The sequence below is a fragment of the Maniola hyperantus genome, chromosome 24 (genome assembly GCF_902806685.2).
Source record: "Maniola hyperantus chromosome 24, iAphHyp1.2, whole genome shotgun sequence".
NCBI lineage: Eukaryota > Metazoa > Arthropoda > Insecta > Lepidoptera > Nymphalidae > Maniola > Maniola hyperantus.
In genome coordinates, this window is record NC_048559.1 from 5,152,697 (window position 1) to 5,169,478 (window position 16,782).

A 16,782-nucleotide genomic window follows, 5' to 3' on the forward strand; every position below is an offset into this window, starting at 1 on the left:
ACTGATACCTATATGACGTTTTGTCGGTCTCAACGACGTACAAAAGAAAAATAAACTTACCCAATCTTAACAAATATGTTGATCCAACTGAACAGCAAGTTGGGCACTTGGCACGCCCATCCAACGTACGTCATAAAGTTGCCAGCGTAATGCGGCGCGTTCTTCAGCTTGTACAGCACGAAGTAGTCCTTCGCCGTTATGAACATATTCCAAGCGGTCAGCGTCCCTAGACCGTGCAATAGTAGAGTCAAGTAGATCAGATTCCATCTGTCTTTCGGCGGCGCTAAGTCCATAGCTATACCTGGAATACAAGTAATAGATTTGGTTTATTAAGTTATTAAGCGAAGACATCCAAATATAAATAAAGGTGATAATCTAGTGGTTAAGACATTGACTTCCTATTCGGGGGTATGGCCTGTGATCCCCTCTAACTTTTACAAATTAACGATGGCTTTCCTGAGTTTATGAGTCTCAGAAATGTATAGTCCATATGGGATTTGAACTTGATCCAAAGTACAGAATTCGCAAAAACGCACATGAGTCTCATAAATTAAGTCTATATAGGATTCAAAGTCCAGAAATAGTGTACGTTGATAAAATTTTAGATGAAGCCCGCGACTTCATTCGCATGGATTTAGGTTTTTCAAAATCCCACGGGAACTCTTTGATTCTCCGGGATAAAAATTAGCGTGTGTGTTAATCCAGGGTATTATCTCCATCCCAAATTTCAGCCAAATCCGTCCAGCAGTTTTTGCGTGAAAGACTAACATACATAAATATATACACACACAAACACACACACTTTTGAATTTATAATATTAATGTCATTAAGCGGTGACATCGAAATATAAATAAGGTCCGAAACCCTTCTCACTCTGAGAGAGAGAGAGAGAGAGAAACATCTTGGTCGTAGTTACCTTTGGAAACCATCGAATATGATTTAAAATGGAACTAGTTTTAAAGAAACTACTTGGAAATATTGAAAAAATATTAACACGAAGACTAACCAGCAGACACTAATTACACGGACTACTTGTAATGTGCGAAAATTAATCCAAAAATTAAAGGAAAATTCCATATGTAAGGTACATAGATGTTATCATTCAACCACTCAACAAAAATATGTTAATTTTTTTTACTTTTCCACAATTTAGGTAGATACCTAGTACCTACTGTAATAAATTTAATTTAATTATTCTTGCAAATAATTAAAGTAACTTACTGAATTGTATCTGATTTATTATTATGTTATGATTTATGTGAACTACAAAGTTAACCAGCCGTTTTATTTTTTTAAATATACTTAACTAGAATATGATCGTCCGCGTGAATTTAGATTTAAAAATGCTGCGGGAACTCTTTGATTTTCCATGCAAAAAAAACGTCAATTCGTTGCTTTGTTGCGGAGTGATTGAAGGACAAACTAATAAACAAACACACTTTCGTGTTTTTAATATTAAGTAGAGGATTATAGGATATCACTAAAGGTGGATTTTTTTAAACCATATTAGCCATGTTAGCAAAATTAGCCTTGCTTCCCCTTTCCCCTCCAACTAAGCGTATAGCTTGTGCTAGGAGTAGGTATGACAATAGTGCAACGGGTGAGATTTGAACAGCCTACTTTTCGGAAATCAGTCCATTCCTTAACTGTTGAGCTATTGAGGCTAGAATATGTTAGAATATATTTTACAAAAAATTGCTAAGGTTACGAAATTGGTTAAAGGTTAAGGAGTAGCGCTCACGATACTAAATCCACTTTATAAATTAAGTAATTGTGTAAAATCATTCTTATCAAGGCTGAATTAGATCTAGAAAATCTAAAAGTACAGATATGACTAGATATCGCAACTGCTCTTATTTGTAATAAATGTAGTCTTGAATTAGTAATTTTGACAGTATTTTTATATATTATTTTAGTCGATAAGATGTCTAATAAAAATCATGACTTGTCCACTGTATACTTAATACCTACATACCGACACCTTACACTAACACATTCTCACAACGATTACTACACAGTCACAATCAGCGTACATGTCGCCAATTTTGCAATTTTCTTTAATTTTCCCCTGTCATATGTATTTGCGGATGATGACAAAGATCCCTTTTCCGGTCAAATTAAAATAAAATTTGGGTTAAAAATCTCTATTTTCAGTAATGGATGACACTTCCAAAATAAATAACGATATTGACGAACTATCAGTATCGGATTCTTTTGTTTATTCTCCTGATCAATGTGAACAATACCTAAAGAAGATAATCGGATTAAAGATTCTTCACGTCAATATACGCAGTATTAATTGTAATTTTAATAATCTTTTAATCTTACTTCAACGATTGAACTATGAACTAGATGTGCTAATTCTATCAGAGTGTTGGTTAAGCAAGATGTCTGTCATACCTGTATTAGCTGGTTTTTATTCTTATAAATCTGGTTACTCGAATCAAAATGATGGTGTTGTTGTGTATGTACGGGACTCACTAAACTGTTATGTAAAGGAACCTGACTTTTCTGAGGGCAACTGTTTAGTATTGAAATTTGGCCGTGATCTTGCGCTTGTTGCTGTATATCGATCGCCCTCGTATCCGAATATAACTTCCTTCATTAACAGTCTGGATGCAGTTCTAATTTCATTATCTAATGTTAAAACCACAGCTATCATTGGTGACATTAACATCAACCTACTTGCGTCTACTGATCGACAAACTGAAGAATATCTTAATCTTGTTGCCAGTCATGGTATGCTACCTGCACATCTATTTCCCACTAGGAAAAACAACTGTCTTGATCATGTAATAATGAGAGGTAATGTATCAGCCACCACTATTATATTAGACTCTCTTATTACGGACCATTCTCCAATCATATTATGCTGTAATCAAAAACCTAAATATACAAAAGCAGTTCGTACTATCCAGCGTGTTGATGAGGCAGCTGTCATTCGAGACCTTGAAGAAACTGATTTTTCTGCCATCTTAATTTCAGAAGATGCAGAAGAAGCTGCTGAAAAACTTGTTACAACCTTATCCTCAGTCGTGGAGACCCACAAACGTTTTGTGAATATACCTAGTAGAAAAAGAATAATTAAACCGTGGATTACCGCAGGTTTACTCCGCTGCATGCGTAACCGAGATAAACTGTATAAAAAAATGAAGAATGACCCCACAAACACTGATAAAAAAACTACTTACATGCGTTACAAAAATTTTTGTAATAACTTAATAAAAAAAGTAAAAACTGACTATGAACGTGAAGAATTTCGAAAGGCAAAAAATAACGCTAAAAAAACATGGGATCTTATCAATCTTTTCTCAAATATGCAAAAACATAGATCTAAGGATTTAAATGATCTGGTAACTCTTACAAGTGACCCAGTTTCTTCGGCTAATAAGGTTAATGAATTTTTTGTAAATATAGGTAGGAACTTAGCATCTAATTTTAAAAAACGATCAACCAATGAATCTTCCCTTTCGCAAAAAAGTCCTACTTTAGTCCCTAATTCGATGTTCTTAAATAGTGTTGACAACGAAGAGGTGGAAGCGCTCATAATTGGCCTAAAAAATAACTGTGCTGTGGGCTGGGATGGCATACCAACATCTATCATAAAATTAGCTAGAAAGGTTCTCTCACCTGTTTTAACTCACGTCTGCAATCTTTGTTTAACAACTGGTGTGTTTCCAAAAGTTTTTAAAAGAGCCATCGTACACCCTATTCACAAGAAGGGACCTAGAGACTGTGTCGATAATTATAGGCCAATTTCTGTGCTAAGTGGTCTTTCTAAAATCCTTGAAAAGCTCCTTAATCGTAGACTGATATCATTCTTAAATAAAAACAACTTACTCGCAGACAATCAATACGGTTTCAGAGCAAATAAGTCGACTGAAGATGCAGTTATCAGTTTGTCCGAGACTGTGATACGGAATTTGGACGGCAGGAAAAAGACTATAGGTATATTCCTGGACCTTTCAAAAGCCTTCGACACTGTCTCTATTCCCAAAATATTAAATAAACTTGAAAGGCTAGGAGTGCGAGGTTTAGCTTTATCTCTTTTCCAAAGTTACCTCTCGGAGCGGACTCAATGCACTACCATGAATAATGTTACTAGTCATGAAAGTACTCTCAACTTTGGGGTTCCGCAAGGCAGTGTACTTGGGCCTACCTTATTTCTTGTGTATATCAACGAGCTTTGCCAACTTACATTGCCTAACTGCAAAATAATTACTTATGCCGATGACACTACTTTACTTGTTCATGGTGTTACATGGGATGATGCACGTAGGAATGCTGAGTTGGCTTTATCAAATGTCATAAATTGGCTGTCTAACAATTTACTAACAGTCAATGTTGAAAAGACGAAATATATTGCATTTGGTTCAACGGGTTCCTTACCATCCGACTCTTTTACAATTACTGCTCATTATTGCTCGGCCCCTCTTAACCCTGATTGTAGCTGTAGCCGTGTTGCTCGTGCGCAGAGTCTTAAATATCTTGGTGTCATTATTGACCAAAGCCTTACTTGGAACGAGCACATTGAATCTGTTATCTCTAGAGTTAGAAAGGTTTTGTTTGTCTTTAGAAATCTCAGAAATTCAGCTAGCTTTGAAACCTTGAAAACCATATACTTTGCGTTCGTGCAGTCTGTGCTGAGCTATTGCATCACAGTCTGGGGAGGTGCCGGCAAAACTATAATGCTGAGGCTGGAACGGGCTCAGCGAGCGGCTCTTAAAGTCATGTTGTCAAAACCTATCCTTTTTTCGACCACAGAATTATATAAACTGAGCAAGGTCTTAACTGTACGTCAGCTCTTCATACTTTTGTTAACCCTACGTAGGCATGCCAAAACCTTTTATGATCCTGAATTTGGCAAGAGTAAGCGTAGGTTTGACAAAGTCTGTCTAATTGAGCCGTGTAGAACCACTTTAGCGAGTCGTCACTCATACTACATCAGTTCATTAATCTACAACAAAATTAACAAACTATTACACATCTACCCTCTCACATCAAGTAAATGTAAAGTGATACTGACTAATTGGCTACTCACCCTTAATTATGACCAGACTGAACTACTTCTAAAATCTCAAATATAAATTCTTACATTACACTCACACTTTACAACACACACACCCATACACCTACACTTTTTATATTATTAACTTACCTACTTGTTCTTGCATGTAACTTTGTAATTCAATTTTTAGCTCTTACTTTGATTAATCTAATGAATGTTATAGTTAATGTTTTGTATTATTATCATTATTTTTTGTAATCTATAGCAAATAGTTATATTTAGACTTTTTTCAATTATGTGTTTCATTACTCGAGGGATGGGCGATAGAATTGCGACGCAGTGTTTCACTAATGCAGTTCTATCGTTTGTGTTGTTTTTGTTTACACATATTACTTTAATGATTATTAATTATTATAGTGGTTTTTGTAAATTAATTGATTTGTGTACCAAGTTATTAATAAACAAATTCTAATTCTAATTCTAATTCTAAGTACAATAATACGGCTGTGATAGCCTAGTGGTTAGGACGTTCGCCTCCTAGTCGGAGGTCGGGGGTTCGATCCCGGGCACGTGCCTCTAACTTTTCGGAGTCATGTGCATTTTAAGTACCTAATTAAATATCACTTGCTTTAACAGTGAAGGAAAACGTCACGTCGAAACCCTACATGCCTGAGAGTTCTCCGTAATGTTCTCAAACATGTGTGAAGTCTGCCAATCCGCATTTGGCCAAAACCTTTCTTACTCTGAGAGGAGACCCGTGCTCTGTAGTGATCCGGCGATAGATAGATCATGATGATGATGATGATGATGAAATACAATAAATAAAATAATAATGTCGCGTTACTTAGGTGCACACAGACTTATTGAAAAAACCTGCGTGTGTTTTAGTAAAGCGTTACTTTACCCACTGTGATAATGTGCGCACAGCTTTAAAAAACTGAGACACTGCGTTGGAAAGTGGGAAAGTTTTTTATAAATTTTATATAATACTCTCTTGGCACTTGAATGACATTGACAGGGGGGCGCTGTTGGAGAACTAAGGCTTAGAATATTCAAACAAGAACAATGGGGACATTTGACGGCAACGTTAGTTCCGATTTTCGCCACGCGCCAAGATAGCCTTGTCGCACTGTAGTAAATAGTTTACCTATCTTTATCATATGACAACCAGGTTTCAGACTATGATACTTTTGTTGGCACTAATCTCTGAAATATTAAAGATCCACCTCTACAAAACATTATGTTATACTGAAGCTGAGATATCTATAGAGTGTACTTTGACTTTGCTCAGATTTAATATTGAGTTAAAATGAGAGAGATTTATATCAGGTAAAAATCAATAAGATTAAAAAATCACTACGTAAATTACATTCAGAAATTTGGAGGCTTCAAACGATCTTTCATTACCTTTATTACTATTAGCATCAGGCACATCTTTGCTGAATTTCACTTTATTACTGGTATCAAATACTTTTTTACTAGGATCAGTCATATTGCATATCCTGCACTTTATATTTCCATAATCCAAAAGGGAAGCCTAATTCGTACGCCTGTGTGTGTGAAATATGCACAGGCTAGTTACTGTAGGTACTGTAAAAACTTAAAATGCTCTTCGTTTAATAAAACCATCAGAGCGAAAATGTATGGAAGGATAAATACGAGTATATTCTCAAAGTCACGACACATAATATTTTATTAAATAACAGGTACACTTTTATTTAAACAACTGTGTCTTTAAACAAAAACCAAAGATCTTTGAACTACATTAAAATTAATATATTTTTGTTATTATTTAAGTAGGTATACAAAAAGATATAGTCTTGCGAATGTTCTCATTTCGTAAATGAGCTTAGATTTATACTATCCTTATTTAAATTAATCTATTTTGTTTTTCTAACTATAAGGATTTCGAAGAACTCAGTGTAATTATTTTTTTTGCATTTTGCATCACTGAAAATCCCCATGAAATTACCATTCATTAGCTATAGATAGTCAGTACAAAATGACTTCTCACGTGCCATTCAACTGTCATGTCAAGTACGGTTCACCTTTAAAATATGGACTAAAATCACAGATATGTCCAGATTTGCAACTAGCGTGGCCCCCTCAGTCCCTCTCGCTCAAGCAGATTTTCTTACTTGTGAAATGTCATTCCTTCTACACTTCACGTTGTTTGCCAAATACTCACGTACAAATACATTTTGGCAAACAAAAAAAAGTGGCCACGGTGATAAGGACAAAACATAATCATTTTGTCACGTTCTAATAAGAGCTTAAATGCATTTAGCTATCTCGCTCTGACAGTAAGTGTCACAATAGGGCTACTTCTAATAGTCCTTGTTCTGAGACTAAAATCGTGCTTTTGACATAAAATTTGACACATAAAGTTACAATGGCGCGTGAGAAGTCATTTTTTACGCATTATACATGGATAATATTTCTTGAGATAATTTCAAGTTGACTTATAAACCAACTGTCACATAGACTGAACTGTCAATTCTCTATGAAATTCTACAATAGAAAAAAACTGGCGCGGTAAAAAAGAAGTTTAGCTCGGCCTATAAATCCATACCAGAGTGAATTAGAGTGAGGGAACTCTCGGTTTGATCCTGTATCGACGATATGTCAAGTATTAGGCTATGGTGACGTGAAATCCATATCGATACTAATATTATAAGAGGAAAAGAGCAGCATACACATACAATATACATAGGCACATTTACACACTTTTCATCGAAAAAAATCAATGAGTTCCCACAGGATTTTTAAACACCTATATCCAAGCAAACAAAGTCGCAAGTATCAGCGAATTAAAATATAACGTTATTTGTAGACAGTAGTAAAGCAAGCGAAGTTATGGAAATGGTTTATTACTTGTTCTTTTCGTTTATTACAAAATGCGGTAGGAAGTTGAATGGCAACATTTAATTTAGGAAAGTTTGCCATAAAACCGTTTTCCGCAGCGAAACGGCCGCAAGCTCACGCATTGCAGTGAAAAATGCTACATTACGCCGTGCCTAGCGATAAATAATGGTTATGGCGCTTTATTCAAGAACACGCCTCCACAGGCCCATCTGTTCAGCTGGCAAATTCTAAATTAAACTACATATATACTTATAAGCTTTTCGTACCTCAAAAGGAAAAAGGAACCCTTATAGGATCACTTTGTCTGTCTGTCCGTCTGTCTGTTGTAACTGTCAAGAAAACCTATGGGGTACTTCCCGTTGACCAATCATGAAATTTGGCAGGTAGGTACCTACGTCTTATAGCACAAGTAAAAATCCGAAAACCGTGAATTTGTGGTTATATCACCCAAAAAAATTAAATGTATTTATGAACAAGTAAGCTGTGATATCCCAGTGGTTAGGACGTCCGCCTTCTAATCGGAGGTCGGGGTTCGATTCTGGGCACGGACCTCTAACTTTTCGGAGTTATGTGCGTTTTAAGTACTTAAATATCACTTGCTTTAACGGTGAAGGAAAACATCGTGAGGAAACCTGCATGCCTGAGAGAGTTGTCCATAATGTTCTCAAAGATGTGTGAAGTCCGCCAATCCGCACGTGGCCAGCGTGGTAGACTATGGCCAAAACCCTTCTCACTCTGAGAGGAGACCCGTGCTCTGTAGTGAGCCGGCGCCGGCGATGGGTTGATCATGATGATGAACCCTTCATATCATAATCATAAGGTTAGAATAACCTTGACACCGGCCTGGTCGCCAAGAGGTAATTTGAAAAACATATAATCTTTAAAATATTTTTCAATTTAATAAACTTGAACATTACTCGTGGTTAGATATTAATGTGTTCATAAAGACCTAAGGAAATATAATTGTAAAAATGTAATTTTTATTAATCTCTGTACTAAATCTGAATGATATAAATCTTGTCAGGAAATTGACCTTGCACACAATTTGAATATAATTATGTTTAATACATCTAGTAACTAATAAATTACGCAGTGATAGTCTAGTGGTTAAGACGACAGCCCCTATTCAGGTAGTCCGGGGAACGATACCAGGCACGCCCCTCTAACTATTCGGAGTTATGTGCGTTTTTAGCTATTACCAAAATATCACTTGCTTTTACGGTATAGCATCATGAGACCGTTATGTCTGAGAATTCTCCATGACCTCAAAGGTGTGTGAAGTCTGCCAATCCACACTTGGCCAGAGTGGTAGACTGCGGCCAAATCCTTCTCATTTTGAGAGGAGACCAGATTCTCGTAAAAATCGAAGAACAGAAGGAACAAAAGACGTATTCTCAAGAGTTTATTTGTAGTGCGCACCAAACAAACGTAGATAGAGTTTGATTGGTTAATATTCATGTATGTTTTATTCAACTATGTTTATAGGTATGGAAAACGTTGGGGAGCAGGTACAGACCACTACCTATAAACGCCTAATAGCCAGACACCCCCGATCGCCAAGCTTGGCTTACATGCTGAGCATAAAAGTCGGCCCACGCCCGTTCGGTACCCTCATTCCGCACCAATGTGCGCTTTGTTGTGATTGGTGGACTCAATCACACTCCCGGCGTCCATGGAAGCAGCTACTACATGAACAAATCAGTAGTTTGACTAATCATTTCACCACGACGCGACGACGGCTACCTTTAAGACCGAGCTATCGTGGTTGCGGCTTTTTGAGGTGACTGTCGACTCAAAACTCACGTAATCAAGACAATTTTTGATTACGTGACTTTTGAATCCACCAATCACTACAAAGCATTTTCCCTTGTCCCCTACCAACATTTTACGATTTTATTTTCATGCAAAACCTTGTATATGCGAACTCTTGAGGTTGAATTCTCTGTGGGGACCAGGATAGACAAACTTCTTGAAAATCAACATAGGATGTCCGTGCCAGTTACTCAGCTGTATAGTCGGCAATAATTAGCAATGATTGGCAACTAGTTTAAGTTAGCCGTGGTATAAAATAGCTGTAAGGCCATATCTAATTAAGGAAGCGCATTTAAAACGATCTCGCTTGATCCCAGTTGTTTAGTGAAATCTTGTAGGTAACAAAAAAAAAAATCGACAGTATAACAATATCATATTTACAGTAAGTAAAATAGGCTAAACTAAATGATGCCCATAACGTCATCCGCGTGGATTTAGGTTTTTAAAAATCCCGTGGGAACTATTTGATTTTCTGTGATAAAATGTAGCCTATGTCCTTCCCCGGGATGCAAACTATTTCTGTACAAAATTTCGTCTGAAAATCGGCTGAACCGATGGGCCGTGAAAGGCCAACAGACAGAAAGAGAGATAGACAGACACACTTTCGCATTTATAATAATAGTATGGATATGGAGCTGGTATAGTTAAGAGATAGACGTCCGCCTCTTATTCGGGATCACGGGCACGCAACTGCATGGCTGAGATCCACACTCGGTGCTGAGATCTATAGTACGCACCTACTTTGACTTTGCTCAGACTTAACACTACTAAAACGAAATAGCGCTATATCGCTCACATAAATCTGTCTCGTTTTAACTGAAACTTAAGTCCGAGCAAAGTCAAAGAACATCCTATAGATCTCAGCCTAACTTTTCGCAGTTATATGCGTTTTAAGCAGAGACTATTTCTCCGCGGTGGGTTTTAAGTAAGTAAATATCATACCACAATTTTTTTACACCACACCACTAATAAAAAAGAAAATCGAAGAGTAACTAACTACATTGATGAGTACATTAACATCTCAATATTCAATTAGCTTTATGTATTGTATTGCTTCATTCATCACGCACTCTCGAAATAGATCACATTAGCCACGGAGCGAGGCGGGCTTCTAGCAATTTATTTAACGGCTAACTAGTTGCCTTTCATTGATTACCAGGGCAATGTAATATTGAATCCCAGCGCCTTTATTAGGGCCTTCTCTGCATCGTATTCCATATTGCTGAACATAAATCGATGGTTTCATAACATCAAAATTCCTATAGTCTTCTAAAATATATAAAAGGAAAGACTGACTGACTGATATCTATCAACGCATAGCTCAAACTACTGGACGGGTCGAGCTGAGGCATGCAGATAGCTATTATGACGTAGCCATCTGCGAAATAAGAATATTTGAAAAATCAATGCCTAAGGGGGTAAAATAGCGGTTTGAAATTTGTGTAGTCCACGCGGGCGAAGTTGCGGGCTTAAGCTAGTACAGTACGCAGAAGAAAATAATGTACATCGACCTTTAGAAAGAGATAGCGGGTTCATAGAGCGTTGTCTCTGTCCTTGAGACCGTCAGGCGTCAAGGTTATTATGATACTTATTGGGATATTATCATGAAGTCAGTGAACGCATGAGATCTAAATAAAGCTCGTTGCTCTTGGCGTGGGGTATTGATAGGACCCGCATCGTTAACGGTCAGATTCAAATTAATTACTTTGCGCAACATGCGACTGTAGAAGCCTTCTGTATAGTCTGCGTCAGGTCGAGATGGCAATGGAGTTATGTGGCGGGGGGACACCCCGCACACCCACACGTCATCCGCGCTCGCCCGCACCGGGTTAGCACTGGGGCTGTGCGGGTGTGCGGGGCGTCCCTACCCCGATTGCTATGTCGACCTGTCGCGTACTCATCGATGTGTGTGTATGTGCAAACCTGGCCACTTGAGCGATACCATTTTGTTCGTGATCTGTCATCTATACCTACTAATCTACATCAATGTACTGTCATTAGACTGTGATGGTATTTACCTTTCAAGTTGAGTGTGTCATTGGGCAGGTTGGAGCCCTCCCAGGCTGGCGTCAATTTCACGGGCTCGTTTCGTAGGAAGGGCGCCTTCTCGCCCTCGCCCTTTGCATCCCAACCTGCAACAAAAAGTATTACTTTTAACGAGGAGCTAGCTACACGAGGCTACTGACCGAACTATCGCAGTTGCGGTTTTTTGGGCTGCCCCTATTTGAGATGACCGCGTCGACTCGAGAATAAGGAGAACACCAGATATAGTTTTTTTCATTACAAGTTAGCCCATGATAGATAAGATAAGATAAGATAGATAATTTATTAATTGCAAAATTGTTACATAGGGTCTTAAAAATATAAAAGTCCAATTACAATCTGCCATCAATGGCGCGCAATTTTTCGATAGTGTCAGTTACACATTTAGTTACAATTAACATGGAAAAATATACTTTAAAAAAAAAAGATGTCAAAGAAAACCTAAAATAGTCTTATTTAAGTACATGTTAATATTAACTTAAAAATAAAATAAAATAACTGATGAGTTATACTGCGATCTCACCTGTAGGGCGATTGTCTAAAACCTGCATCAATCATTATTACAATCTCAATTGTTCTGATTGGCTGAATTTGTGCGATTCTTGTTGCAACAATGCATTGTGGCCAATAGTGAGCGAGCATTAACCAATCAGAGATGATTGCGATCGTGACATTGTAGCTGTCAAACAACCGCGGTAGGGCCACAGTAGTACAGTGCGACAAGGCTCTCTTGGCACTTGAATGACATTGACAGGGGGGCGCTTTTGAAGAACAAAGGCTTAGAATATTCAAACAAGAACAAAGGGGACACTTGACGGCAACGTTAGTTCCGATTTTCGCCACGCGCCAAGATAACCTTGTCGCACTGTAAGTGATGATGCAGTGTAACATAGTAGCGGGCTAACTTTGAAGGGGTATGGCTGTTTTTATTAAACCCATACCTAACCCTTATTTCTACACGATACACTGCATCATACCGGAACGCTAAATCGCTTGGCGGCTTTGTAGGGTGTTAACTAACCACGGCCATAGCCTTCCACCAGACCAGACTAAAGACATTTTAAGGAATTTAAAATTCCCAAATGCCATCGTAGGAGCTAGGTGGAAACGTTATTTATTTAAGGATGATGTTAAATAAATACCAGCCAAGTGCGAGTAAGACACGCGCACCGAGGGTTCCGTACTACAGTCGTATTTTTTCGACATTTTGTACGATAAATCAAAAACTATTATGCATAAAAATAAATAAAAAATTGTTTCAGAATGTACAGGTAAAACCTTTCATATTATACCCCACTTGGTATAGCAATCTTACTTCATTTAAATACATTCTAATTTTTTTGTGATATAAGCACAAATTCACGGTTTCCGGATTTTTCCTATACTTGCGCTTTAAGACGTAGGTCTGCCTCCCAAATTTCATGATTCTAGGTCAACGGGAAGTACCGTATAGGTTTTCTTGACAGACACGACGAATAGACGGACGGTTTTTTAGATGTAGCAGTACTTAGGTGCACAAAAATTTATGAATGAAACATGCGTGTGTTTTAGTAGAGCAATGATGTACCCACTGTAGATATAGTGATGAACACCACATAGGTGACACCACTGCGTTGGAAAGTGGGATGGTAGTAATAAGTAAAGAAAGTAGACGAAGAAGTAGACTTAAAAGGACTAAGCCTTTTGAGCTAGTGTAGTTATAGTGAAAGTGTAGTGCTAGTGCCACTAGTGCAATTCAAAGAACACGCATAGTGCTAGTGCAATTTAAAGAACACAAGAACAAAGTGTCTTCCAATAAAGTATCTTAACTATAAACTAAGATAAGTCAATGGACCGATTCTTAGATATAAGTACGTGTATAAGTTTAGGTTAATATATAATATTACTTATTAGCCTCTCTCATAGGCTAGATTGTAATGATAATAAAGTACTGTTGTCACTACTTCACGATTTAAAAAACCACACTATTCCCTTTTTTCTTCCTCCTGAACCGTAACGTAACCGAAAGAATTTCTAAAGTTAATTCTTTGTCAATTCTAACAACCGATTTCACGCACCACTTCCACAATGGAGGTTTAGTTCGATTATAAAATCCAATCTAGGTAAATCCACGGAACAATAGGGTACCTATTATCGCGAACGCACTGGTTGCAGTACACCTATTATATTTATCAACATTAAATTAGTACAGGCACGTACGTCGGACATACTGAATATATATTTTTAGAACAAAGAAAACAAAAATAACATTTTCAATAACAACAAAGTAAAAACTTCAGGGCATTCGTCGATAGCGAGGAGAATTGTAGACTGGTGTACCTTTGACCTTATGTTCCTTGAACCTTGACTGAAATCGATGTAACAAAACAAAGTCTACGTAACAACTTATAGACGACGTAAAAATCCTCAATTTGTGGGAAAACACTGAATTCGTATTATTTATTAAGGTTCTTTATTTCTGACGCTTCTATCATGCCCCCGACACTCTATATAAACGAACTCCATATTACTACTACCGGAACATCGGCCTATCCGCACACGATTTGTTTCTTTTTGTGGGTAACGGTAGGGCTAAAGCCGGAGCGCGTCGAAGCCAATCGAGCGGGACAAGGACTGACGGAGGGTCAGTGTCGCTTCTTTACATAGTGCTATACATAGTCATATTATATGCTTCTATTCTGACATTTTAGTGGAGCATAAAAGAATTTTCTTTATTTCTGTTTATAATACTTGTACCTGTAGACTACGTGTACTTTTTATCAACAGAATCACTCCATAAAATTAATTGCTAAATTATGAACTACCGACAATTATTTAATAATTGTCGGTAGTTCATAATTTAGCAATTAATTATGAAAGTAAGCCCTGAAAGAGAAGGTGCTCTTCCCCATTAAGCCAGACGTCTACCATTCGTTACCACAGATAAATGAAAAAGTTCAGTAACATTAAAATTCTTTAGTTATTCCAAAACAAAATTAAAAATGTGTATATTTTTTATTAATATTTGTGTAGGAAGAGTTGAATATCCTCCACAGAGCTCTCGGGGAGGCTTCATTTCAAAATGGAGGCTCTCGTTATGCCAGCCTAGCCACTTTTTACACAAAAGCAGGATGAAAATGCAATTTGCATTAAGTCGCTCTTGAGCGCTGCGAAAAATCCATTCAAAGGAATTAACCAACTAAAAGATTTGCTCCAAATTGGTTTTTAATTTGTGATGATATATTTCGCGTTTAAATTCAGTCCATTTAAAATTTTATGTACTGGGAACTTTTGGGACAACGAGCTAATACAGAATTGTTTAAAAAACTTACGTTATAATTTTTGTTTACCCTAACCCCTCTATAGGAAGCGATGATGTAGCAATATAGAATTATTTTGATGTTTTTACCTACACTTCAAGGAAATTTATAAATAATCTTTGATAAATTTTGATTTTGGATATTATTTTTTTAGTACTAGCTGACCCGGCGAACTTCGTACCGGGCGAACAGTCGATTCTTTAATTTTTTTTTTTTTATTACTTACAATTTTTAAAAAATTTCTCTCCGTAAGAACCATCCTCGTACTTCAAGGCATATTATAAAAAAGAATTAGTGAAATCGGTTCAGCTGTTCTCGAGATTTGCGATGAGCAACACATTTAGCGATTCAGTTTTATATATAGAAAGAAAGAAGGTGTAGATCACTTGTCAGAAAGATACGATACCTACGTCCTACATACCTACTCATTGATTTCTACGTGGCAAAGTCCAAAAGCTAAAATATCGTAATGAGAAGATAGAGAAAAGTTCAGAAGAAATTAACTCCTTGCGAAACTGAAGTGGCAATGAGCGGGGCACATAGCTCGAAGGACGTTGGAGTCCCAAGGTCCAATCAATGGCGGGCCTGTGTGTCGGAAAGTGCAGTGTTGATAGACCACCACAAGGTAGACAGGCGAGTGGCGACATTTTAATGAATCGCGGGGAGCTATTAGACACAAATGGCATAAGAGCATCGAATGTGAAAATCATTACAAGAACCCTGTGTCCAGAACTGTATGTCCAAGGCTGAGACAAGAAAGAATGTGAGCTGAATGCATTCACCAAATTAAGTTACAAAGATAGAACGAACAAAGAACGGTGAAGGAAAACATCGTGAGACAAACAACCTGCATGCCTGAGAGTTCTCCATGTTTTCAAAGGTGTGTGAAGTCTTCCAAACCGTATTGGGCCAGCGTGGCAGACTACGGCCTAACTGGCCTGGCTCAGTAGTGTGCGTGTTGATCATGATGACAAAGAAAGAGTCAGAGCTCAAAGGTCAAAGAACAGATTACCGTACAAGCTACTATTATTATCACAGTGAAGTCATAAAGATAGTACAATTACGTGAACTATGCCACTGACTTAAGAGATAAACAGACAAATACTTACAAAGTTACAAGATTTCGTTCAAAATTCCAAGCGTTCGAGGCCTATGATGAGTCTTGGATTTGAATCGTCATAGTAAAGAGGACAAGGATCTTTGGGATGGAGTTAGCAATGAGACCAATTAAAAAAACTCTATTTGTGTTTTATCTCAGGATCCGTTTAGTGTATACGACGCGACGTCACAAATTCCGGGAGTTGTGCAGATATTCTAGCGCTGTTATTTCACCTTAGATACCTACGCGAAGGTGCGAAGGATTTGTGTTTAAATTTTACCAGACTTGAAATGAGCTCATCTGTGAAATTAAGCGATCCTTTTTGCGGGTCTCGCATGATACAAGTTCACACCCTTGTAGAAAAACAGCTAGCCAGGGACAAATTTAGCGTAAATCTGCAAACAAAAAAAACACGCAGAATTTCGCTCCTATGCCGTATCGAATTGTAGGAGAGCGCCACTAACTTGGCGGTCAAGCAAGACAACAACGTCTGCGCGCATTCTTGTCATTTTTTCAGGCGGAATTTCGACAAATTTTTTCGGCACATGACCTGGTATCCGGCAGGAAAAATTACACTTCGAACTTTAGAACGAGACATTGCGCAGTTTCAGTTTCGTAAAGCTGAGAGCATTGCCTCAGTTGTTGAGACTGACAA

General features: G+C 37.6%; 1 protein-coding gene across 2 annotated transcripts in view; it reads right to left on the bottom strand.

Moving 5' to 3' along the window:
* Window positions 1-16,782, bottom strand: part of Ent2 (Equilibrative nucleoside transporter 2) — a 54,887-nt gene that overhangs the window by 15,076 nt on the left and 23,029 nt on the right. The window contains exons 1-3 of one of the 2 annotated variants that reach the window (XM_069506921.1): window positions 13,787-13,831; window positions 11,705-11,818; window positions 61-301 (exon numbers count right to left, since the gene is read on the bottom strand). In XM_069506921.1, coding sequence (XP_069363022.1) covers window positions 61-293 — 233 coding nt within the window. In that variant the 5' untranslated portion in view covers window positions 294-301; window positions 11,705-11,818; window positions 13,787-13,831. Of the gene's footprint in view, window positions 1-60; window positions 302-11,704; window positions 11,819-13,786; window positions 13,832-16,782 lie in introns of those variants that run through there. The other variant, XM_034981345.2, reaches the window with a different exon arrangement.